We start from the raw sequence: 25353 nt of genomic DNA on the forward strand, positions 1-25353 counted from the left end.
AAAAGAAAGGGGGAAAAACGAACTTTGAACAAATTGTCTTTAGGAACTGTAGGATCGTTTGAAAAGAATAAGTCCTCAGGATGCGTTGTATATTACTCAGCAAGAATCTTTATTAGTTGCTAAGGAGTCACAATTGAGTTCAATAAAAGTAAACGGAGTTGGACTGCTTACTTCCATGAGATGACAATTCGAGTATGACTCCAGATGGCTGTTTGCATAGTCCTTATATAGCTCTGAATATTGTGTGTGTGTGTGTGTGTGTGTGTGTGTGTGTGTGTGTGTGTGCGTGTGTGTGTGTGTGTGTGTGTGTGTGTGTGTGTGTGCAATTAGTCCGACATATGGCATCACTCTATGGTCAGTTGAGTTATAACAATGTACATACCGTAGGATGTCAATTGTCACAGACAGTGTCCCATTGCGCGTGGTGTCTCACCAGACACAAGTCACACATCCCGAATACCACAGAGTGCACACAATATACGGCAACAAAATATCCTATAGAACCCAATGAATTACATTTCTGTTGCGGCCTTGGACCTACTAAAGAAAGAAGCACAACTGTTTACTCCCCACAGATCCACTTAAAGTCCCTTTATTATACCCAGTGAACATTAAGTCATCCTTATAAACAGACTCAGTCAGAGTAGCACAGGGTTTGTCACAATCTGCAAATTCTCATCAAAGTATTGATTTTTCAATCCACGAAGCAGAGAACCCCTTTTGGAATCTTGCTGTGCACAGACAGAGCTATATCCTACAATTCGGTAAACCCCTTTTTACTCAGATAAGTTCCAGTTTTTCATTTCTTTTCCCTCCTTTATCATTAGGGACCGGGCAGAACTGCTTCCCGTCCCTCTAGTATCTATTTTTCTTCTGCCAGGAAATCTGCCTTGCATGAAAATAAATTTGCACACCTTTACTTTCAACATGCATGGTGCTAAGCATTCCCATTTCCTTGTTACGTCCCCATCAAAGAGGTCCAGGTGTTATTTTGTGCAAAAGCTCCTTATTGGCTATTTCCCCTACCATAAGCCCTAAATGAATTGCATTGAATTGAATGGGATGTATTGGGTGTTGTGCTAATTCGCTTATTTCAATCGCTCAAAATTAAAAAGAAATTGTATATATCCTCTCTTCATAATGTAAATAATAACCCAAGCGGCACACTTTACTACTTATTTCGATGGAAATAAGCGAATCAGCACAACACCCCATACATCCCATTCAATTCAATTCAATTCATTTAGGGCTTATGGTAGGGGAAATAGCCAATAAGGAGCTTTTGCACAAAATAACACCTGGACCTCTTTGATGGGGACGTAACAAATACAAAGAAAGGTAAGAAAGCCTTTCAGTATGGAATTGTCCTTTAACCTTGAGCACAGAGAATAGCTTTCTCATTACGGTTTCTCGGTGGCGCATTGAAAATGTATATAGCTTTATTTGAATCTCATCAACGCCGAGAGCCACAGTATGGAGTATGCCCCAATGGTGAAGTGCATTACGAAGAGGCTTACATGTCTGCCATTTAATAAACTGTATTTATTTGATTTAACTTTGCATTATTCACAGTGTAAAAAAATCACCCCCGTGTGAACTGAGCGGTGCAGACTGCTCAACAACACCAGTGTAAAATGACTTATACTGGGTCTCTTGTCCACTCGTCCCTTCCTAACATTTTAGTCTAGTTTTTATTTGTTGACGAAATCATCATAGCTTAGTTCTCATGTAGTTTCCATTTCGTTTTCGTCAGTGGAAAAAGGTAGTCGACGAACATCTTTCGTCTTAGTTTTAGTCGACGAAAACAACACTGCTCTCCACATCCTATAACCCCTGTGTGTGTGTGTGTGTGTGTGTGTGTGTGTGTGTGTGTGTGTGTGTGTGTGTGTGTGTCTCTCTGTCTCTCTCTGCAGCCGTTGACGTGTCGAGGCGTGGGTCCGCCAGGCAGCCAGGTGTTGCTGGAGGAGCAGGCCTACTTACTGCTGACGGAGCCAGAGCGACAGACCCTGGTCTACTACCTCCAGGAGTACCAGGAGGGACACATAGGAGTAGAACCCCTGACCATGGCCCTGTTTGAGCTCTTCAATACGCATGCCAAGGTATACCCACCTACTGAAATGTAAGACGCCTTGAAGCTGAAACTTAAAAATAAAATGTCCACCATTTCCGTTTCCCTACACCTTTAATAAGCGTAATGGAGCCCTTTTCTGAACAGATTCATCGGAAGTGTAACGTTAGCTCAGTGCTGTTGGCCAACCTTGCACAGATCCACTGATTGCACTATTTTTAACCAAACTACTTCAAGTGTCTTCGAGTGCCCCCCCCCCCCCCCCCACCCCCGCCCCACCCCACCCCACACACACACACACACACACACACACACACACACACACACACACACTGAACATGAAGTTAAAGTGGCCACCATGTAAATACACGGTCAATTAAGACACATCAAAAGAACGGTAAATCACTGAGGAAAAGTGGATGTGGGATGGAGAGAGAGTGGTGTAGAAAGTGCAGCTGAGCAGAGCAGCATGTGGGATGGAATCACTCTGTCTCTCAGTGGGCTTAATCCACCTCAAAGTAAATCTGCCTACCCAGCTGGGAAATCACTTTCCTCTGTTCTCCCTCTAACTACCTTTTTGGTCCTACGTTCTACTTCAAAGTGACTGCCGTGGCAATCAATGCAAAAAGTCCTACTTTTATCCTATCCTATCCTATCAATGCATAACAAATACTGTACATACTGTATGTATGTTATGTAGACAGCACTATAATTGCATTGTATGTATAGTCAAAGCACGTCATAGTACATATGTATAGCATATTATAGTATATATGTATAGAGTTTATATGTATAGTGTCATATAGATATTCATTCCACTGTTACGTTCTTACGCACGTTTCATGATAAATGCTTTTTATATATGTGATGTATTCCCGTGTTCTTGCTTAATGTAAATCGCTCTGGATTAAGAGCGTCTGCTAAATGCCTAAATTGTAAATTGTAAGGCCCCATTTAGACTGCAGTCATCCAGTCAAATTGGATTAAAATCAGATTTATTTCTCAAATCTGATCTTTTGGCCCCGACCGTTCACACTGCATTTGCAAGTGACCGAGTGCCGCGCTACGAAAATGTTTGAGCACCACTGACATAGAAACATAGGCTTTTCAGAAAACTGTGATTTAGAAGGTATTTGTAGAATCGTCCTCGGGTCTAAATGAGCTTTAACCCATTCTGACCTGAGATCAGATTCATACGAGGTTTCCACTGGACACACACTGGTCTGATTAACCCATTCTGACCTGAGATCAGATTCTAAAAATGTCAGTCGTTCTTCGATTTTTCAAAAATAGCAGACCTACAAGCTCGTAGCGCGCCACTCGGTGGCGCGCTATGAGCTTGTAGATCTGCTATTTTTCAATAGCTAAAGCATAACATGATGCCAACACCAAAACGGGTTCCCGTTCAGAATGGGTTAAGTAAATGTACAGTTACTTTACACCACTGGGTGTATATAGGGACCATCCCGGGTGTATATAGGGACCATCCCGGTCCTGCCGGGGGTCACAACAAGGCGGGGCTGCCTCGCTGAGTTCCATGTGCTTCTCCTTCTCCTTGCAGTTGTCCCTGGTGTCCGAGGTGAGACGTCTGGTGGCTCCCCAGGATCTAGAGCTGTACGATGGGCTGGTGCTGCACCATGAGAGAGAGACCCACATGGTCTGGCAGCATCAGGGGGTCCCCCCGCATCCACAGAGCCACTGCGTCCACCAGGCCGCCACTGGACACAACAGCCCCTCCAAGGTACGGCACAGTGTATATTTATAGACTGCTACCTCCAGGAAGTAGAACCAGCATAGAAGTGTGTGTGTGTGTGTGTGTGTGTGTGTGTGTGTGTGTGTGTGTGTGTGTGTGTGTGTGTGTGTGTGTGTGTGTGTGTGTGTGTGTGTGTGTGTGTGTGTGTGTGTGTGTGTGTGTGTGTGTGTGTGTGTGTGTGTGTGTGTGTGTGTGTGTGTGTGTGCGTGTGCGCGTGCGCGAGTCAGTCGGACACACAATAACCATGGAGAAACCACAACACGGACGTGTGGGTGGCGTTAGACGTGAGCGCACCGCAGGCGAACAAGCATCTATAGTTCATCTCATTTGCAGTGAATTGATCTTAACAATTCTACTGGTTTGACGACATATATATATATTGTCATGGAACTTTTCAGCACAGTGTGAGAATAAAATCAATCTGAAAGAGGTCTGATCTGACGATGTTCAATTCATTAACCCATTCTGAACGGGAACCCATTTTGGTGTTTAGCATCACGTTATGCTTTAGCTATTGAAAAATAGCAGATCTACAAGCTCATAGCGCGCCACCGAGTGGCGCGCTAAGAGCTTGTAGGTCTGCTATTTTTGAAAAATCGAAGAGCGACTGACATTTTTAGAATCTGATCTCAGGTCAGAATGGGTTAATCAGACCAGTATGTGCCCAGTGGAAAACCTCGTATGAATCTGATCTCAGGTCAGAATGGGTTAAACAGTTAGAATAAAAGTCGACCGGATGAGTTCACAACCTTTCTTATGGAGAGGTTGCGAGAACATGAAAATAAATGCACATTTTGGTCGCATATATAAAGAGACAGAATCAGGAAAAAGGGCGTGTGGCCTGACATGGCAAGTTCTGAGATACTGGGCAGAAACTAGTTGGAACCAGTTGCGTTGACTTGACTGGCCCATTGATGACTGTGGCAAGATATAGCAGTGTCTCGACCTTGGAGGAGGCAGGGGAGTGGAAAGCAGGGGAGTGTGCACTACGTGAGTTATGCACACAGCTGTGCAACTCCTTGAATGGAGTTTAGGGACATTGTGAGAGTAATGAAAAATAAGGGGGATTGTATATGAACAGAGAATATAATATTCTCCAATCAATACACATTTAGTGTGATTACTCGGTGTAATGCATAACCACGTGGGAATATGGTCCCCTGATATTATTTTCTTAGTTGAAATATGTCCTGATTTGCCAATTGATTTAACCCATTTTGGGCGGGAACCCCTTTTGGTGTTTTAAGCATTATGTTATAATTTAGCTATTGAAAAATAGCAGATCTATAAGCTCATAGCGCGGCACCGAGTGCCGTGCTACGAGCTTGCAGGTCTGCTATTTTTCAAAAATCGTGAAAATGTTGTGCAAATTCTTTGAATATATATATTCTTTCAGAGCCAACATTAACTCAAATCTTTGCTTCTGGGATGTCCCTGGAACAACATGATTTGAGATGGGGGTCGGCGGCCAAATACAGATAATTCTGGGGGTCCTTGACATGAAATAGTTTGAGAACCACTGACATATAGAAACATAGGGTTTTTCAGAAAACTGTCATTTTGTAGTCTCGGTCGAAATGGGTTAAAACCCTTTCAAGTGTAGGATTGGATGAGACAGCGCGTAGTAAAATGTCACGGGCAATGTAGCACTGATGAGCAGAACAATTGGATTCCCCTCTCAGCAGGCCGAGGGAACATGCTGAATTTGTTGCACCTATAGCCAGTGGCCATTGGACATGGATTACATGTGAGTGCATGCTACAGTCTTCTCGCAAGGCGAGCCCTTTAGCCAATAGTGGACAAAGAAGTACACAACCCCATTACTTGAATCAAAGTCTAGACACTCCTGGACAAATATTACTTCACTACAACAAGTGAAAGTTAGCTCAGTCAATATTTTACCCAAGTTAAAATACTGTAATAAAGTACTTGCTTTATAGTGTTGTATCCACCTAAAGCGAGTTCAAGTCGAGGCCGAGACTGAAGGGGGGCGAGACCGAGACCGAGTTTTTTAATTTTACACATTTGATAGGTACAGGAAACGGTACGAGAGCAGGAAGGCGTGTCAGCTGCGCTCAGTTACATAACAAGGTGGCTTGTCTATAAGCGCTAGACAGCCATCTTATAGCGTTAATGTGAACGGGCTCCTCATAACATGGATATAATTAGTTATTTATACATTGGTGTACACAGTGTGAATACCAGTGGGAAGCTAAGGACCCCTGTGGGACCCCACATGGTGGGGTGGGGGGAACAGTACCAGAGTACAGAGTTGTGGGTTGACCTTCCAACTGCTTTACAAAGCGATATCGGTCAGCTGTAATGTACCGAAAGCGGACGAAAGGTCAATGCTTGTAATCAATCAGTATATATTTTTTTTTAAACGTGCACGTGTCTGTGTTATTCCCCCTCCTAATGACTCCGTCCAGTCTCCAGACCTGTTTTTTTTTCCTTTCCACTCCATCATAGCTAGCGATAGCTCTCCGGCCGCGGCGCCAGTCTCTCATAAAAGATCTGTGCCTTCCGCTGTGGCCACTTAGCCCATTCTGACCTGAGATCAGATTCTAAAAATGTCTTCTACCATGTTTCTATGTCAGTCGTTCTTCGATTTTTCAAAAATAGCAGACCTACAAGCTCGTAGCGCGCCACTCGGCGACGGTGGCGCACTATGAGCTTGTAGATCTGCTATTTTTCAATAGCTAAAGCATAACATAATGCTAACACCAAAACGGGTTCCCGCCCCAAAATGGGTTAGCAGCTGTACTGTACTGTAGAGTATCGATGTTTCACTGTGGAACACATCAGTCCAAACAGACCTCATTCTGCCATGCAGGCCCGACTGAGCCAGCGCTCTGAACCCACTGTCTGGCTGCGGCAGTCTGTCTGACACGCACGCAAAGTGCTCACATGTTTTACTTAATTAAAAGTATTCAAAATGAATAAATGACTTGAGTAAAAGTACAAAGGTATTGGCATCAATATGTACCTAATTAAAGTACCAGGAGTAGAAAGTACTCACTATGCAGAATGTCCCATTTCACAAGTTTCAAAGGTATAAAAAAAACAATTTGTATTGTAGAGCTTGTAGATCGGCTATTTTCAAATGACCAAAATGTATATAGGGCTGAAGTTGTTAATTTATGTTTTGTAATAATAATCAAGATCTGCAAAGTAACTATAGTATAACTAATGTTTTCAAATAATTGTAGTGGCGTAAAAGTGCAACATTTGCGTCTGAGATGTATAGAAGTAAAAGTGCTGAAAATTGGAAATACTCTAGTAAAGCAAAAGTATGTCAAAAGTGTACTGTAAGTACAGTACTTAGTAAATGTACTTAGTTACTTTCCACCACTGCTGTAAACAAAAGCAAAATGTTTACAATGTCTCAGAGGTGAATTCAAAGTATCTTATTAGTTGTTAATGCCTTGGCATCAATTCTTTCAAAGTTTGCTTCGTCATGGTCTCAGGCTTTTTGCTGCTTCCGTTAAAGGTTATTACCGCTACTGTGTGCTGATTGCCACGACACATCCCAGTGCCTTGTCTAATTGTCTGTGTTGACACATTCATTACCGTGGTTGTGAAATTACAACCCCAGCAAATAGCTAATTGGAGTTAATTGACAGTCCCTTAGTTACGGCTCAGTGAGTGCCCATAATAAGGTGCGTTGCGGTTTGCGGGGACAGGATGTTCCAACAGTACAGCTGGCGTCAAAAAAATCTGAATACTGTCTTCCTTTACCGACTGGCTGCTCTGAAAATGATTAGACCAGGACAAAGCTCCTGTCCTCTATAACTGTTTAGTCTGCTGGTTCCTTTTGGTTTTTCAGATATTTAGACATTTAGGTGATGCTGTGGTAAGGAGATTGTGTCTTCATTGTTCAATGAAGGACACATTGCTGCACTGAACCTAGGACCTTTATTGTTTTGTCGTCTCCACCAGGCCGAAGGCATGGTGAGAGAGTGTGTGCGCACTGAGTGTGAGAGTGTGTGTGCGTGCGTGCCCGTCCATTACCAGCTAATCTCCGGCACCGTTAACCCGGTCAGTGCCAAATTTTGCACACACAGTCCCTGGATTCCAATGATGAACCTCTGCCGAAACTTTCCAGAACCTTTGAAAAACACATTTTTGGATATTACTCCTCCAGATTCTGTCCAAAATTTCGCAAATCGTTACACACTATCTCTATAGTCATGTGTTCAAGACGGATCTGTCCGATATGTCATTTTCCCAAAAAAAAGACTCAAATCGCAGCATGCAATTTACGTTAAATCTTTCCCGGACTTTCCTACTAGGCTGAGGAATATATCCCACCCTTTTCACATTGGCCTGTTATAGCACCACCAACAGGTGGATTTTAGCAAAACACACTTTTTGGAACAAAATGCCTCCAATTGCCATCCAAGGCGTATAAGAAGAAATGGCACTCTTTTCACATTGTCCTACTATAGCACCACAGGAGGCCACAACCTGACCTGCCTTGGTGGAGACCTGTGCCCCGAGCCGGGGCACTTTATCTAGTCAATGTTTGTTTTGGAGGTCTCCCGGACACAATTGTTTTTGAGATGGGGGTCCGCAGCCAAATCTTTTTGGGGAAAAAAGTTTGTGAACCCCTGCACTAGAGGCAGGGACTCAACATCTACACTGCCGCTATAGAGCAGCGGAAATAGTACTTAAAATAGTTAATAACCTCCTCTTGTCTTTTTCAGAATGATATCTCAGCTGGAGGCAGAATAGGTGAAGACCTAGAGGAAAGCACCAATGCTCTGCAAAGTGTTACTGTGGTATGCATCAATGTTATACAGCAGATGTACAGTAAAGTGTTACTGTGGTATGCATCAATGTTATACAGCAGATGTACAGTAAAGTGTTACTGTGGTATGCATCAATGTTATACAGCAGATGTACAGTAAAGTGTTACTGTGGTATGCATCAATGTTATACAGCAGATGTACAGTAAAGTGTTACTGTGGTATGCATCAATGTTATACAGCAGATGTACAGTAAAGTGTTACTGTGGTATGCATCAATGTTATACAGCAGATGTACAGTAAAGGCAGTGGTGGAAAAAGTACTTTGTTACAAGTAAAAGTACGGAATTGAAAATGTACCGAAATGTATAGGGTTGAAGTGGTTAATGTATGTTTTCTAATCAAAATTAAAATCGCCAAAGTAACTATAGTAACTAAAGTTTTCAAATAATCGTAGTAGAGTAAAAGTACAAATTCTGGCTCTGAGATGTAGTGGAGTAGAAGTAAAAGTACTGGAAATTGGAAATACTCAAGTAAAGTACAAATGCCTCAAAATTGTACTTAAGAACAGTACTTAGTTACTTTCCACCTACTATACTGTAGGTAGGTCCTCCAAAACCAATGCTTACGCACACAAATAGTTCTATTCAAAATGTGATGCAACATTTGAAAAACTCACAAAATAGAGTTAATTTGTGCAGGATAATAATTTCATTTAGTCCTTGGTTACCATTCTGAAATTCTATGTTTAGACATATTGAATCATATCGGTTGAATTTATAATACAGTTTTGGTCAATATAAATATTATTTTCCCATATATCTCTGCTGTCGGGAAGAAACCCCAAAATGTAAAATCTTTGGGAAATGAAAAATTCAATAATAATACTAATTTCAGGAAATGAAGAAAACCCTATATTTTTAAGACAAAGCAATACTGCCTCATCAAAGTTGGTATTGTGACTTCATAATTATATTGCTGAGAGGGAGAGAGGTGCAGTCCAAAGGAGTTGAGAGGTCTTGTCCAAAGCACTTTTTAATGCTTTTTTATAAACAACACACAGACGTAAAGGGTGTTCAATAGCATTGATTTATGCGGGGGTAGTTTCCTCCTGACAGTGACGAATATATATTTTGAATGATTCTTGATTGAATAATGATTTCTTTGCATTACAGGAAGAAGTCCAGTGTTCATGTGAACACCCACCTCAGGCCAGAACCTCATCCAGTGTGAGAGAAGGCCAGGCCAGAACCTCATCCAGTGTGAGAGAAGGCCAGGCCAGTACCTCATCCAGTGTGAGAGAAGGCCAGGCCAGAACCTCATCCAGTGTGAGAGAAGGCCAGGCCAGAACCTCATCCAGTGTGAGAGAAGGCCAGGCCAGACCCTCGTCCAGTGTGAGAGAAGGCCAGGCCAGAACCTCATCCAGTGTGAGAGAGCAGCCCACCAGAAGACTGCACTCTGCCAGGCCGGGGGGCCAGTCCAGCTCGGGCATCTCCTTCACGGGCCCTACCAGGCTGTTCCAGGACTGCCTCCACAAGCCCACCAAGGCCAAGCCCCTCCTCCACCAAGCCTCCCCGAACTCCGCCCACCACGTCTGCCCCAACGCGGCCCGTCACCCCTCCCTCAGCTCCCTGCGTCACACCTGCCAAAGCTCCCCTTACCTTCCCACCTCCTCCGATCACCACCAACAACAACAACAACCCCACCCCGCTCACCACCACCATCACAACCAACGTCTCTCCCTGCACAGCGACCGTCCCAGCGCCACGGGGCGCCACCACACCTGTCCCGGGTTCGTCCATCACGGCGGGGAGACCGCGAGCCCTAACCCTAAGGCCGAGGCGTCGTCCATCAAGCTCTCGTCTCGAGCCAGCTCCTACGAGAAGTCCTCCTCTGTCCAGGCCAGGTCCTCTGCCGCCTCGTCCAACTCCGCCACCCCCGTGGTTTCCCCGCACCTGTCGCCCCACCCGTCGCCGTGTCCCTCGCCCTGTCCGTCTCTCGTCGTACCGCCGCCCCCGCCCTGCAGCCCCAAGCAGCCGTGCTCCCCTTCCCCCAGCCAGAGAGATGGGAACAGGCTGACGGCAGATGGCAGAACACAGCCCCAGCAGAGAGGTATGATCACGAATTCAAGCATGCACATGGTGAAAACAAAAATATTTCTCTATTTGATTATTATCGAGTAATGAAAGAATATTGATGTTGCCAACGCACGTGGTAGCATTTATAGAAACATTGTGAAATACTTGAAATCTCTGGCTTGATTTCGTCATTTTGCCCTTTTATTCCCCCTACAATTCTTGGTTCAAGAAGTTATGTTCATATTTTTTCTGTATGGTTGCATTTTGTTTTTCTTCCATAGTGTATTTATTCCTTGAACCATGTTCTTCGCAGGCGCATGATCACATTTTTCTATATACTGTTTGCATGTCTGCATACCTGCCAAGTGTGTTACCCAATCTGCTGCTTTCAGTATTTTACAATGCAAATTAATTTGCAGTGCAAACAGACTTCCTGCCATGGTCATACTCATAACCTATAGCTACGTTGACCAGCATTTGTGGATTAAATTGATTCTCCACAATTGTGCCCAGAACACGGCCGTGTAATGTAGTAGACCAACGCATCCCTTTTTGTGTAAAGGCTTTTTTCACCTCACTGGAACAGTGCAGACGCTTTACATGTGTTGGGGCCAGGGTGGGAGAACAAGAAAAAGGACAACTTCATTAGCCCCATGTTCAAATGAACATGAACCTTTTGGTTGAAAAAAACTAAGGTTGTCCTTTAAGCACTTGAATCCTAGCATCCTTGTTCTGTGGGGCAATTCAACAAAAACAGCGATGCATTGTCAGCTGCTAGATCGTCGAGATTTGGTTCACTAAGTATTGAGGGTTTATGTTAAGTGGTTAAATGTGTAACTATGAACTATGCACAAAAACGAATTTCACCCACTTTTTTCACTTGTAAAACTGTGATATGACAGCTGATTCTGATGAATCCAACATAGTGCTGTCAAACAAGTCAAAGCCATCTATGAAATCTATAAAAAGGTTAAATCTGCAACGCAATTTGATACAGTATGTAATAGGGGGGGTCCCTACTTCAATGTGGACCCCTTAGCAGAGAGAGAGAGAGAGAGAGAGAGAGAGAACCCTAAACCATATTTGATTGTGCCCCTGTCCTGTCCTGTCCTGTCCTGTCCTGTCCTGTCCTGTCCAGGGGCCACTCTGTCTCAGCTGTCGGACAGCGGCCAGACTTTGAGTGAGGACAGCGGGGTGGACATCGCTGAGGCCGGGGGGCTCAGTAAAGATGGCAGTCCTCGACCCAGCAAAGGCCATGCATGGGGGCAACCGGAGCCCCCACCAGGGGCCCATGTAGCTCCACAGACCTCCAGACAGGTGATGGGGGGGGGGGGGGGTAATAGGGCAAGAGGACATACTGTACTAGGAAAAGTTTTCAACTGCAACTGGGTCAGAGCTTTGTTTTGTCTCTCAACATATTATAACTTCAGTTTATGAATGTAATTAATAAACATCAGGTTATATAATCATTAGTTATATTTTATTAGTCTCATGTGCTATATTAGTTATTTAGAGTATATTATCGTCACCTTAAAATAATGTCAAAGTCATTTTTTTTTACTCGGTGAGAAGGGTTGACTTAATTTGGACAGCTGTCACCTTTGTTTTGTCAACTGTAAATTGCAGCAAAGTGGAGCATAAATACAAACATTTAAAATTGCCTGATGGTTGATTTAGATTTATGGCAACTCTCCGTGTTTACTGACAGCTCATATTCATGTTGAAGCCATTGTTTTTAGAATCGGAGAGGTCTAAATGGGTTTAGTAACTATAGGTAACATATTTCCGTTTTCCAACCACTGCCTACAGACGGGTTCACCCGGTCCGGCTCCTAGCCCAGTCATGGTACGCGTGGCAAAGAATGCCAACACCCTTGGCATCGCTATAGAGGGAGGAGCCAACACGCGCCAACCTTTGCCACGCATAGTCACCATACAGGTGAGTGCATGTTCCCTAAAAAACACACTTACAGTACTTTACACCAGTGGTCCGTGAGGGGGTCCCTGGTGGTAACCTAATGCAGGGGTTTTCAACGTTTTTGGCTGGGGACCCCCCGAAATGCTTTGGCCATGTCTCGCGAACCCCGCCCCTCCCCACCACCACCACCAATACAAACTGACTGCAAAAAGAACCTTAATAATGGAGAAAATATATCATAAATTATTTTTTCACCCCTGTGTCATCTAATGTGATCCTGGGCTCTACACACCCTCCGCCAACCTGGGGAGAGCAACGGACTTAACTCATGCTTCCTTCATGCTTGAGTGTCCAAGTTGGTCCTTTACACCTGACAGGGGGGAGTTTCCCTGGTTGGACGTAGCGTGTGGAAGGAACACGTTATTCCAACCAGTTCCTTTCCCCTCCATCAGGCGCCCCGGCTGGCCAGGGGGAGGCAGTTTAGAGACCAGGATTACTGCATGTTTTTGTGAGGGTACCTACCCTAGGGGACACGGGGAGAACTATGTAAACTCTTAATTTTCATTTTACAGCCATTCAGTTGCAAAAAAATATATAAATCTATTGGACCCTTTATAGATCTCGACTCTAACTCTTGAGTGTAAAAATGTAACCAAAATGGGTCCATTTGGTCTTCACAATTAGAGAATGTAAAATAATTGTAATCTTGATCAACGTTTACCTTTTATGGTATACCAACATCAATATGGAATTGTGGTCAAACCTTATATCCAACGATAACAAAATATTTCTTAGTTTTGGGTCTGAGAGGCTAAATCTCATCAAACGGTGGTCCGTGGCTTAAATGCCGAATACATAATGAGCCTTGAAAGGTTGAAAAGGTTACTCAGTGAAGACAAAAGGGGTTCTCTCAAGCACATTCACTATAACTATAGCACTTGCCCTAGCCCAGCCCCTTAGATAGCACTTCATGTAGACTTAGATAGTATTTTAGACAGACTTATAGCTTGTTACGTAGACAGCACTAGAATTGCAATTTATGTAGTCATAGCACTTTATAGTACACATGTATATAAAATATATAAAAATATATATAATATAGTATAGTATGTATATAGTTGACATAGATACTCCACTGTTACGTTCTTAGTTTATACATGATTCATGATAACTACTTTTTATATATGTGTTGTATGCCATGCTCTTATTTTTGCTTAATGTAAGTCACTCTGGATCAAGAGCGTCTGCTAAATGCCTAAATTGTAAATTGATTCAACCTAGTTTCACATAGCCCACATTTGCCCCCTGTTTGCCTCTGTTAACATTTCACCTTGATGCCTTTTTTTGACTTAATTATAATCTAATTATTGTTAGTCCTGTGATTTCTCAAGGACACAAAGCCGCAAAGGAGATATTTTCACAGCAGGAGACGGGTTGCTATTATCAGATGCAATATACGAGATTATGGTCCGCAGTGTTTTCCAGTTTCAGCCTTCTTCTCCATGGAGAATATGCGTGACAGTACAGATTTCTATAACAATGACTCCCCCACTGCCACTTCCATGAATCTCAATAATAATAGACTACTACAGTATGTGGCCAAACCCCCCCACCCATTATGAGCGAGAGAATTGTCTCCCATTTAGCCAATTATAGCAATAATATCAGAGGGTTATATAATTCAATAACCAACAATTTTTTGCTCTGATGGGATTCACGTGTTGTAATCAGTGTGACATCAACGAAATTACTCCCCTGATTGAAACTTAATTTCTGGGATGGTGATGCATAATAATATGCAAATGTCCATGTTTAAGTATAAAAGCTTAAGTATAAACTAAGTAAGTTGACTGACTAAGCATGTGGTTCTGTTTTACAACAATGCAGCGGGAGTTCAGAGTACTGCATGTGTATTCACACACATGAACACAGAGGTGGGAAGTAATCAAGTACAATGACTTTGTACTGTTAACTGTACTTAAGTAGTATGTTTTAAGTATCCATTTTTGCTTAAGTATTTCTTTCACACTTAACTAGTATGTTAACTATCCGTTTTACTTACCGTAAGTATTTCTTTCACTTAATAAGACTAGACTTTCATCTCACTACATTTTCAAAATTGGCATATTAGTCTATTGTAAATAAGGAAGTAGCCTACTTTAACTCAAGAATTCAGCATATTCATGGAAAATTATCAGCAGATTTCTGCTTCAGAAATCCAGGCGGGTGATCAAAAGCCAAATTCCAAATAGCAATAATTCCAGAGGAGTGGGACGATGCCTTGATACTGTACAGTACGTGTAGATTTTGCACATCTCTAGATTTCCCCCACACAATTGGCTGCCTGCAACCTTCGACACACCTGTCTGTGATTTAATTAAGCAATATTACACGAGAGGGTGTGGTTTAACGTGATTATTGCCACGACAGTGATGCGGTAAGGAACGAGACAAAGTCGAGTTCCGCAAGCATCACCCTTCATTGTCAATGCGTTTACAAAACAAACATTGAACTAAAGACAAACATTAAACCTGTGTATAGGAGGGGCTGGCGCCCCTCAAAAAAGCGTCTGCACCCCATGACGTATTTGAATATTGATAATATGCATGGATATTTCAGGCTGAGCGCTCCTTCAGTGCTTCAGTGTTCAACCACGTTACATGCTGCACAATCAACACCATTTAGAATAAATGGAACATTAGCCTTTTCCACCAATGGCCTGAATTGTTAAAGTGGGCTAATGCCTTAAAAAAAGGGCTTGGCCCCAAACAACCCTGCATGTTATAATTACTCAGACGACAGACTTTTTCATGTCTTGGACACTTTCACCCATCATTCATTTTTCATCCCAAACCCAAAATTAGCCACGCACTTAAATGTACTGTAACAGCACAAAAATAGATAGCTGAAGTACATCAGATCCCGTGCAGGCTTGCACCCACACTGGTGAAGGCAAAATATCATGGGGGAAAAAAAGACAAAGAACTGAGCAGATTGACTGAGGCAATCTGGGTCGCCCTCCTACACGTTCAGCATCCTCTGCCAAGCAGGTGTGATCAATGGTTGGTCAGACGGAGAGAGAGATGTACTACGTCAGGTTGTCTACGTCTTTCCCCCGCAGTCTTTGTCTGACCAGGCATGAGGGAGGTGCTTCAGATCAGGTCTTTGTCTGACCAGGCATGAGGGGGGCGCTTCAGATCAGGTCTTTGTCTGACCAGGCATGAGGGAGGCGCTTCAGATCAGGTCTTTGTCTGACCAGGCATGAGGGAGGCGCTTCAGATCAGGTCTTTGTCTGACCAGGCATGAGGGGGGCGCTTCAGATCAGGTCTTTGTCTGACCAGGCATGAGGGGGGCGCTTCAGATCAGGTCTTTGTCTGACCAGGCATGAGGGAGGCGCTTCAGATCAGGTCTTTGTCTGACCAGGCATGAGGGGGGCGCTTCAGATCAGGTCTTTGTCTGACCAGGCATGAGGGAGGCGCTTCAGATCAGGTCTTTGTCTGACCAGGCATGAGGGAGGTGCTTCAGATCAGGTCTTTGTCTGACCAGGCATGAGGGAGGCGCTTCAGATCAGGTCTTTGTCTGACCAGGCATGAGGGAGGCGCTTCAGATCAGGTCTTTGTCTGACCAGGCATGAGGGAGGCGCTTCAGATCAGCATCACTCTCTAAAAACTCAACGGATTTGTTTGAGCTGTAAGGGATAATGACCATCCCACGGTATTATGTGCCAAAACACACACAACCGCCATTATGCCAATCAATCACCACACTTGCATGGACACACACACACACACACACACACACACACACACACACACACACACACACACACACACACATGACTCAACCGATGTGGCTTCCTGAAAACAACCGATCTATTACAGTACAAGCTACACAATCACGTGTTGTTATCTTGTACATCGGTTCATTTCAAGTGACGTTAACCTCACAGGAAGCCACAGGTGATTTGTAACCCGCAGAACGAGTGATTTGTAACCCGCAGCACGGGTGATTTGTAACCCGCAGAACGAGTGATTTGTAACCCGCAGCACGAGTGATTTGTAACCCGCAGCACGAGTGATTTGTAACCCGCAGCACGAGTGATTTGTAACCCGCAGCACGAGTGATTTGTAACCCGCAGAACGAGTGATTTGTAACCCGCAGCACGAGTGATTTGTAACCCGCAGCACGAGTGATTTGTAACCCGCAGCACGAGTGATTTGTAACCCGCAGCACGGGTGATTTGTAACCCGCAGCACAGGTCGGACTAACGGGGCAGTCCCCTACACGTCCACATTGGACAGGAAAAGGCGGCCTTTGTTGACCAAGCGTCATAATGTGTATGTAGAGTAAGAAAGCGTACATTAGTTGTCAATCATCCAAGCCCCATGTCCTTCACATTTCTTTGCACCTGCTGATTCTTCCTACGTAGGCCTATATGCAATGCCCATTTGCATTTCATCTCCCCTTTCAATTTCAATTCAACAGGCTTTATTGGCATGACATTTTACATGCTGTTGCCAAAACACTTTCTCTTTCCATTTCTCTATCTCTCTCTTTCCCTTTCTCTCTCTCTCTCCCACTACCCCACTGGCCAATCAGGCGGGTGGCTCCGCCCACAGGTGTGGCCAGCTGAAGGTGGGCCAGGTGATCCTGGAGGTCAACGGGGTTTCCCTCAGGGGTCGGGAGCACAAGGAAGTGGCGCGCGTCATTGCAGAGGCGTTCAAGACCAAAGAGAAGGACCACATCGACTTCCTGGTGGCCGAGGTCAATCATGGCCACCTGCCCGGGCACTAGCGTGACGGACTGATGCATTCATGAACAACAATCAATTTCATTTCCTACCCCTTTAATCATATCTCTCAGATATTCAGTTTTTCTTCCGGGAAAACGACTAGTGGAAGGTTGAGTGTGCTGTTGCTGATTGCACTTAGTCTTTTGCACAAATATTGAAAATATACAGGGAGAATTGTTACTGTATTTACCATAAAATTGAGACCTGAATCAACTAGTGTTTTTGATTGAGACTTAGTTTGTTTTCATCTACTTGCAGTATGAGCACGAGTTTGCCATTGTGACAGTATCGGCTCAGCTGATTTTACTGTGCATCAATTAGCTCGATGCACCTCATCTACACAGGCCAAGGAGCGAGCGTTCCGACGGCGATATTGGCCCTGATATGGAGCGTCTGCGTCGGTCATTGCGTTGCGACGTATAGCCTGAACCAATCAAATAAATAGTAGCCTGTAGATCTCAACCAATATGTGTTTGGGGTCGCAAAACCTCGCTCAAATGGAGACTCTGAGAGTGAATATAGGAGTGGTGGACGACGTCGCAGCATGCTCGCAGTACGTCAGGACAGTCTCATTGGAAAAACGTGTATCGTAATGAGATTTCATTGTTCGCTCGCTCGCATCACTGGCAGTGTAGATTAAAGCAATAAGCCACAAGAGGTCTCAGGTTACCGGGTGTTTTATAATGGCTGAGAGGCGTAGTGAGACACAACGCCTCACCGACTCTCTCAGTAATTATAAAATACCCGGTATAAGCTGGAACCTTTTTCTGATTTACTACGTGGTCTAATCAGAAATCAGCCAATCAGAATCAAGTATTGGGACTAACCGTTTTAGAAGAGGTGTTTGGACATGGTAGTGACCTGCTATGGTGCAACACGTTGACGCATTGTGTTCAACGTGGAGTTCAAAATAGACCGTATTCGCACGGCGGCCATTGTTGGAATTCTGCATTGAAATACCAGGGTGGCAACCATAGATATAAAAACCTAGATGCCTCATTGGCCGCTGCGGTTCATTGGAGCGACCTGTATGATCGCACACGAGGTGCGGAAGGCACGCTGCCACTGGCCAATCACAGGGACATGAATTTGTTTTGTTTACATCTGTTGTAGATGATGTGGGAAATAACTCTGTGGCTTCCTGCTTATGCAGCACGATATTTTGCCGCCACTAAACAGTGATTTATACACAGTATTACACACATTATCACCATAATGCAGTAGAAAATTGCGACTACTGCGGAACTCTCATTTAGGGTATCTGGCACATTTCTAAAGGAACGATTTAATTAGTTTTAAGACCAAATTGGCCAAAATTGTCAGAAAGAGGAAAATTGCCAATCTACAATCTTCCCAATATTTATCTGTGGAAGCGAGTCAAACTAAATGTAAGGCCTACAATTCCAAGTGCTTTTAGTTGAAAATATTATATATAATATATATAATATTTTCAATATATATATTATATATGTATCAACAGTCTTTTCCACCTCCATATGTTGACAATGTACATTTTGTATGTATATTTTTTAAATATTTAAATCTCTCAGTATTTCATCAACAATGGCACATCTAAAATAGTCGTTATATTATAATACTGCAATTATACTTTTCATGGTTTTTAGCCACTACACCAAATGACTACATAATTATGACTGTTTTGTAACTAATAGTGTACAGTGTAAAAACAGCTGGTATTTTCCAGTAGTATAATTACATATAGCCTTTCTACATAATCTAGATTCATACAGTCTGTTCCTTCCGGTGTATTTTCGCCTCTGTTCCCCGCATGCAGTGTGGTTTATGTCGAACCACCAACATACGCCTACGCAGTAGAGTTCAGAGTTCACAGACAGTTCCAGAGTTTGCATATTATTGTTGCAGATGCAGAAAACCATGTACAGTATCTCTCCACGTTTCAACGGTTTTGGTTAACGGTTTTTCTGTAAGTTAATGCCATGGCCTATACTTCATCATCATACAAGTGTGTCGCACTGAACTAGTGAAAATATAGCAGGCTTGTAGATGTGGAAACCCAGATGACAGTGAAGTGACAATTTAAGGACTTTAAGACCTTTTAAAAATAATAATAATAATAAGGAAGACAAAGACCATTACTGCATCAAAAGTAATCAAAATTGTTAAATAATATAAGAAACAGACAAAAATGTAGAATATCTATCTACAAGCTCACGTTGTGACTGTGAGCTTGTAGATTATTAGCCTATTTTCACTATCTATTTAGAACCGAGTTAAACAAAATGTAATTTTTCAACTCTTACATTCCAAGTGTTTGTCTGGGTGTCGGGGCCACTAAGGGGTCCCCAGTCCAACTCCAAATATCATTATTTTTGGCAGTCACGGCCTGAAAAGGTTGAGAACCACCGCCTTATAGGGTACAAGAAGGGGCCCCTGAGGGAGTTCCAGGGGGTCCCCAGCTAAATGATAGTTTGGAACCAAATGGACACTTGTGGCTCTGTAACTCTGAGAGTGTAAATGGAACCAAATGGACCCGTTATACTCAGTTAAATGAACATTGGGGTCCCAGAGATATAGAAATGCCATTAAATGGGGGTCTGTATAGACTAATATGCATGTCAAACTGGGGGTCAATTTGGGTGTCAATTTGGGGGTCCTTGGAATATCTTTTCAAATGGGGGTCCTTGACATGAAATACTTTGGGAACCACTGCCTTAGGGTACACATTGAGAGTACATGGTACAGAGTATACATGTACACTAATGATGGAGGCATAACTCCTTCCTTAGTACATGGTACTGTCAAAACAATAGGAAGTATTGAAGGGAACAAGTTGTCATCCTGAACCTTAATTGTTTGTAATGTATTGTGATTCCAGGGACTGAGCACCCCTTCAGTATTAAGTTATTTTGTATTATTGAAGTGCCAGCACCTCTTCAAAACTTCCAAATATAATACAGTATAACACAATTGTAATCCCACACAGATACAATCTGTATTTTAAGTGAGTGAACCGTCCAAGGGACCATTTGAGTCCATCTTTGCAGTCAAGAGTTAAAACACGGGTGATTGTACAGTGTTTTGAGAGTAAGCACTTCGCTGACATAACTCTAGACGTATTTTAGTACAGATAAACCGTATATCTCTGTAATCCGATTATGCAATCCAAGTATTACAGTGCCATGTAAGGCCTATATACACTTGAGAGAGTGTGAGAAGAGTGTGACCGCATCATGAAATAATCTGAAATGTCATTTGAATCTCAGAGGAAATGATCAGATAACAGTTGTATGTTATGCTGAATACAGCCTGATTATGTCAAATTGGGATTACAGATTATACCAAACAGAGGGGACAGTATTGGGTCTTTTTGACAGGGTGCTGCTTGAATGTATCGATCGAAGAATTTGCCAATGAAATGAATAGGTCGTATCGTTGATAAAGACATTTTTGAGAATGCATACTGTCCAGAAATTATATATATGTGTATATATATATATATATACATATTCCCTATATGTAGAATAAAAGGCTGTATATAAATGAATAGATGTGTATATGACATTGAGAGATTTACTGAGTTCCATCATCTGAATCAAACAGAATTATATAAGCCCTTTGTGGCTGCTGTGCTGTAGCTGCTAACTCCTCTCCTGTGTGCAATCTATCCTGCAGTGTTTCTCCCACACCTCACTTCAGTATGTACCTGTATCACAGCTAGAAGTAATTCATATGTTACAGTAAAAGTGAGGGCCCCCAATGGCGTGTTTTTGCACCCTTTGGTGGGGCCCGGCCTCAAAAGGGACCCGGCCGCGGCCTCCCACGCTGGAAAAATGGCCACCACCCATGTTCCATTTGTCTCACTTTTACTGGTTTTGACACCAGTAAACGCTAGACTATAGAGTACGAGATGTGTCAGAAAAGTAAGAAAAACAGGCACGCTCATAATTCAATAGCTATAATGCTACAACCGCTTAATATGTCACCGTGTGTTGTTACAACATCTCACCACTATTCTACTATATTGTTCACTCACTGAAGTTGGATTATGGTTAGGGTTCCAGGCAGGCAGTACGAAGCAGAAACCGAGAGACAGCAGAGCCTGCAGTGAGCCCGCTCGGTGTGGTCGGTGTGTGGTGGAGCAGCCACTTGTCTCCCTCGCTGTGCCCAACCCGGCCGTGGAGGCGACTGATTGAGGACCATGCCGGTAGAAGAGCTGGTTGACTTTCGGACCCCTGAGGAAGGAACCCACGATGGACCACTGCATGCATGACCTTTTGACCTTTGATTTGGACAAGCACGACGCCTCCTCCGGTCTGGGTGAGTTCGTGGCCTTCCACTGCAGGCTCTGTCTCTTGGTTTCTCCCGGGACGTACCGGAAGGGTTACGGATAACCCTATCCCTGACCAGTGGAGTAAAGTAACTAAGCACTTTTACTTAAGTACTGTACTTAAGTAACATTTTGAGGTATTTGTACTACTTGTACTTCTACTCCACTATACATCTCAGAGCCAAAATTTGTACTTGTTACTCCACTACAATTCTTTTAAAACTTTAGTTACTAGTTACTTTGGAGATTTAAATTTTGATTAGAAAACATACATTAACTACTTCAACACTATAAATTTCGGCCATTTGAAAATAGCCGATCTACAAGCTCTACATTTTGATGCAGATACTTTTGTACTTTTACTCAAGTACATTTTCAATTCTGTACTTTTACTTGTAACGAAGTAGTTCTAAATTTCAGTATTGGTACTTTTACTTAAGTAAAACAATTGAGGAATCTTTCCACCATGCACTGTCCCTGTTCCTAGCCCTACGCCTAACCCAACTTAACCAGGAATTTTTAATTGATTCTTTGTTCCAAGTTTGTGACACCTCTGGGTGGCGTGACGGAGAGTAACAGCAGTGTAATTGTAACCTCGGCCGGTATAGGTGAACCCGGGACCTATACATTTATGTATCCGAAAGGCGCATATTATACGCTACCAGTCAGCTAAAGAGCCATGCCGATATAGATCTCCCTCTGGAGACAAAATAAAGTAACCTTGATATAGGCAAGCAGCGACGCAGCACCCTATATAATGAATTACACAACAGCCTGGAACAGAAGTGCAGACAGAGTGAGAGAAGCCAACAATATCATTTAGCAGAATAGTGGTGAGATGTCGCGCAGGCAGCACAGTGACATAAGCACCAAGCGGTTATACAATTAGCATTGAGTCATGAGCGTGGCTGCCACAGTCCTCCTGTTACTTGTCTTACACACTCGTACAAGCTGGCAAACCACCAGAGTAGGAAATTAACATGAGTCTCAGGAGAAGTGTTGGTGGCTCTTTTTTCTTTTCTTTTTTCTTGCTGTTACTGCTTGGTAAGTTCAATTACAGCTATAGCGTATACCACACACTGGTGTGACACCCATAAGACAAGTCAAGGTGTGCCTTTTTGGGTTTTGTGGCCACCAAACATCATTATTGCAATAAATACACTATACAAACTATACAAAACGTCAGTGCTTGTGTGCAATAACCAGTGTTGGGGAGTATTAAGCTACATGTAGCTGAGCTACGTAGCTTAGCTACATTTTGCTGTAGCTTGTGGTATTTTAGCTACATTCATATTTGTGTACCTCGTCAAGTAGCTCAGCTACTTTTTGGGTCATTTTTTGTAGCTTAGCTACTCAAGTTACAAGCTACAATTGTGGGTCTCCCAGAGGGGAGGAGGGGTCTCCCAGAGGGGAGGAGCGGTCTCCCAGAGGGGAGGAGGGGTCTCCCAGAGGGGAGCAGGGTGGGGGGGTCTCCCAGAGGGGAGGAGGGGTCTCCCAGAGGGGAGCAGGGTGGGGGGGGTCTCCCAGAGGGGAGCAGGGTGGGAGGGGTCTCCCAGAGGGGAGCAGGGTGGGAGGAGGGGTCTCCCAGAGGGGAGCAGGGTGGGAGGGGTCTCCAGAGGGGAGCAGGGGGAGGAGGGGTCTCCCAGATGGGAGTAGGGTGGGAGGTGGGGTCTCCCAGAGGGGAGCAGGGGGAGGAGGGGTCTCCCAGAGGGGAGCAGGGTGGGAGGGGTCTCCCAGAGGGGAGCAGGGGTCTCCCGCATGTACATTCTCAATTTAACGCTGAAAAATAAAAAGTAGCTTTTAGCTACTTTTCCTATGTAGCTGTAGCTTTACAAGCTACATTTCTCCAGGGGTAGCTATGTAGCTTGATCAAGCTACTGCCATGGTGAGCTACTTGTAGCTTTACAAGCTACGCTTTCAAAGTAACTTCCCCAACACTGGCAATAACATCCCAATACAGAGGCAAGTTCTATACCCTGTTTTGGGCATGGCATTATAGATGAAATTAATCATGATTCGTTGAGAGCTATACAAGCTAGGGGGTTTGATCTGCTATTTTATCTATGAATACTTTAGATTTTGACTTACCCACTGCCACTGGTGTGCCTTTGTAACAAAAACATTGAAATAGGCTACTTCTATAGGCTACAACAGTTAGGCCTACTTTGATAAATGATTTTAAATGCATAATGTGCTAATTCATAATGATGGCCTTTTAGAAATGACCAAGTAACACAAAAATCAACTACCTAATCAACTAGTCCTTATTCAATACATGAAAAAAACATGAATTTGACGATGAAAACTACTTTGGAACCCAAAATGTTACGATCAGCCTCTCAATTCTTGCAGTTTTGTTTATTTTAGCGAAATGTGGCTATACTGTGAGGGGAATGTCGATGCTGGGCTATTAGCAGAGCTATATAACGGTGGCCTCATCAGGCTTCTAGAGTGTGTACAGTATGTGCAGAAGTACTTTGCACACGGGGGTGACAACATCATAATGCTATGCTTGATGTATTCCTTACACATGCATTAGGGGGGAGGAATAAATGAATAAAGAAACCTCAAACCTTATATGAAATGTTCTCTGTACATCTAGTCATCTATCTTCTAACTATAAATGCACCACGTCTCTGTGTGTACGTCTGTATGTCTGTAATCCACGTAACTCGAGAACCGTTCGCCCCACCTATACTTTTCGACACATATCGACAAATATCGACACACGCGTTCCACACCACCGCAGGGAGTGCAGTGCCCGGCCTTGAGTCAGGTCGGAAACCCACGGTTGTCCAGAACCGCCATAAAAGGCCTCTGCCCAGGCTCTGGACAGGGCCCAAATTAGCCAATTGGTCACACCTGATCATCTATAGATATATGGAGCTGACATCACAAAGTTGTTCTGACATCTGGATAGAGACTCCATATTTGGGCATGCCTGACAAAGAACTCCATATATGAGCACAAAAAACATTTCCAACTTGCGTCGTTCCAAGTAGGCCAGTGCCCAACGGGCAACGCTCTAGTGTAATATCAAAGAGCCACAGTCAGACGTGAAGGCAATTATGCATGTACACTACAGTATGTTAATATATGTGCTGTATTGTATAACACATGGAAATGTTCTCGGGTATAGGTAAATTATACTGTGACAATGGAGGAACAGTATATTCCATGGGGCTGAAGAAGCATTGAAGTGACTCAGAACACTGCCTGCATGCCTCTCTCTCAGGCATGGCTCCCTCCCTCCCTCCCTACCTCCCTCCCTCATTCCCTCCTTCCCTCCCTCCCTCCCTACCTCCCTCCCTCATTCCCTCCCTCCCTCCCTACCTCCCTCCCTCATTCCCTCCTTCCCTCCCTCCCTCCCACCCTGTCTCCCTCCCTCCTTCCCTCCCTCCCTCCCACCCTTCCTGTCTCCCTCCCTACCTCCCTCCATCCTTCCCTCCCTCCCTCCCACCCTGTCTCCCTCCTTCCCTCCCACCCTCCCACCCTCCCTGTCTCCCTGTCTCCCTCCCTCCCTCCCTACCTCCCTCCATCCTTCCCTCCCTCCCTCCCTCCCTGTGGCCTTGACAGTACACTTCGGTGTTAAATGAAAGGCGGTTGTAGTTGTACCACTTAGCTATTGCATCGCCGGTCGAAACGACGCAGCGAGAGAGGCGAAAGAAAATGTGATTGCTTTGCTGTA

At 43.8% G+C, this 25353-nt stretch overlaps 1 protein-coding gene across 1 annotated transcript in view; it reads left to right on the forward strand.

Moving 5' to 3' along the window:
- Positions 1 to 18342, forward strand: part of LOC308317730 (whirlin-like) — a 76465-nt gene extending 58123 nt beyond the window's left edge. The window contains exons 8-14 of the mRNA XM_080767000.1: positions 1914 to 2099; positions 3630 to 3809; positions 8528 to 8602; positions 9745 to 10681; positions 11786 to 11964; positions 12457 to 12585; positions 17164 to 18342. Of these exons, the coding sequence (XP_080623126.1) occupies positions 1914 to 2099; positions 3630 to 3809; positions 8528 to 8602; positions 9745 to 10681; positions 11786 to 11964; positions 12457 to 12585; positions 17164 to 17358 (1881 nt within the window). The 3' untranslated portion in view covers positions 17359 to 18342. The remainder of the gene's footprint in view (positions 1 to 1913; positions 2100 to 3629; positions 3810 to 8527; positions 8603 to 9744; positions 10682 to 11785; positions 11965 to 12456; positions 12586 to 17163) is intronic.
- Positions 18343 to 25353: the final 7011 nt, after the last annotated feature.

The sequence above is a fragment of the Protomyctophum bolini genome, assembly GCF_963924005.1.
Source record: "Protomyctophum bolini genome assembly, chromosome: 6".
NCBI classification, from domain to species: Eukaryota; Metazoa; Chordata; class Actinopteri; order Myctophiformes; family Myctophidae; genus Protomyctophum; species Protomyctophum bolini.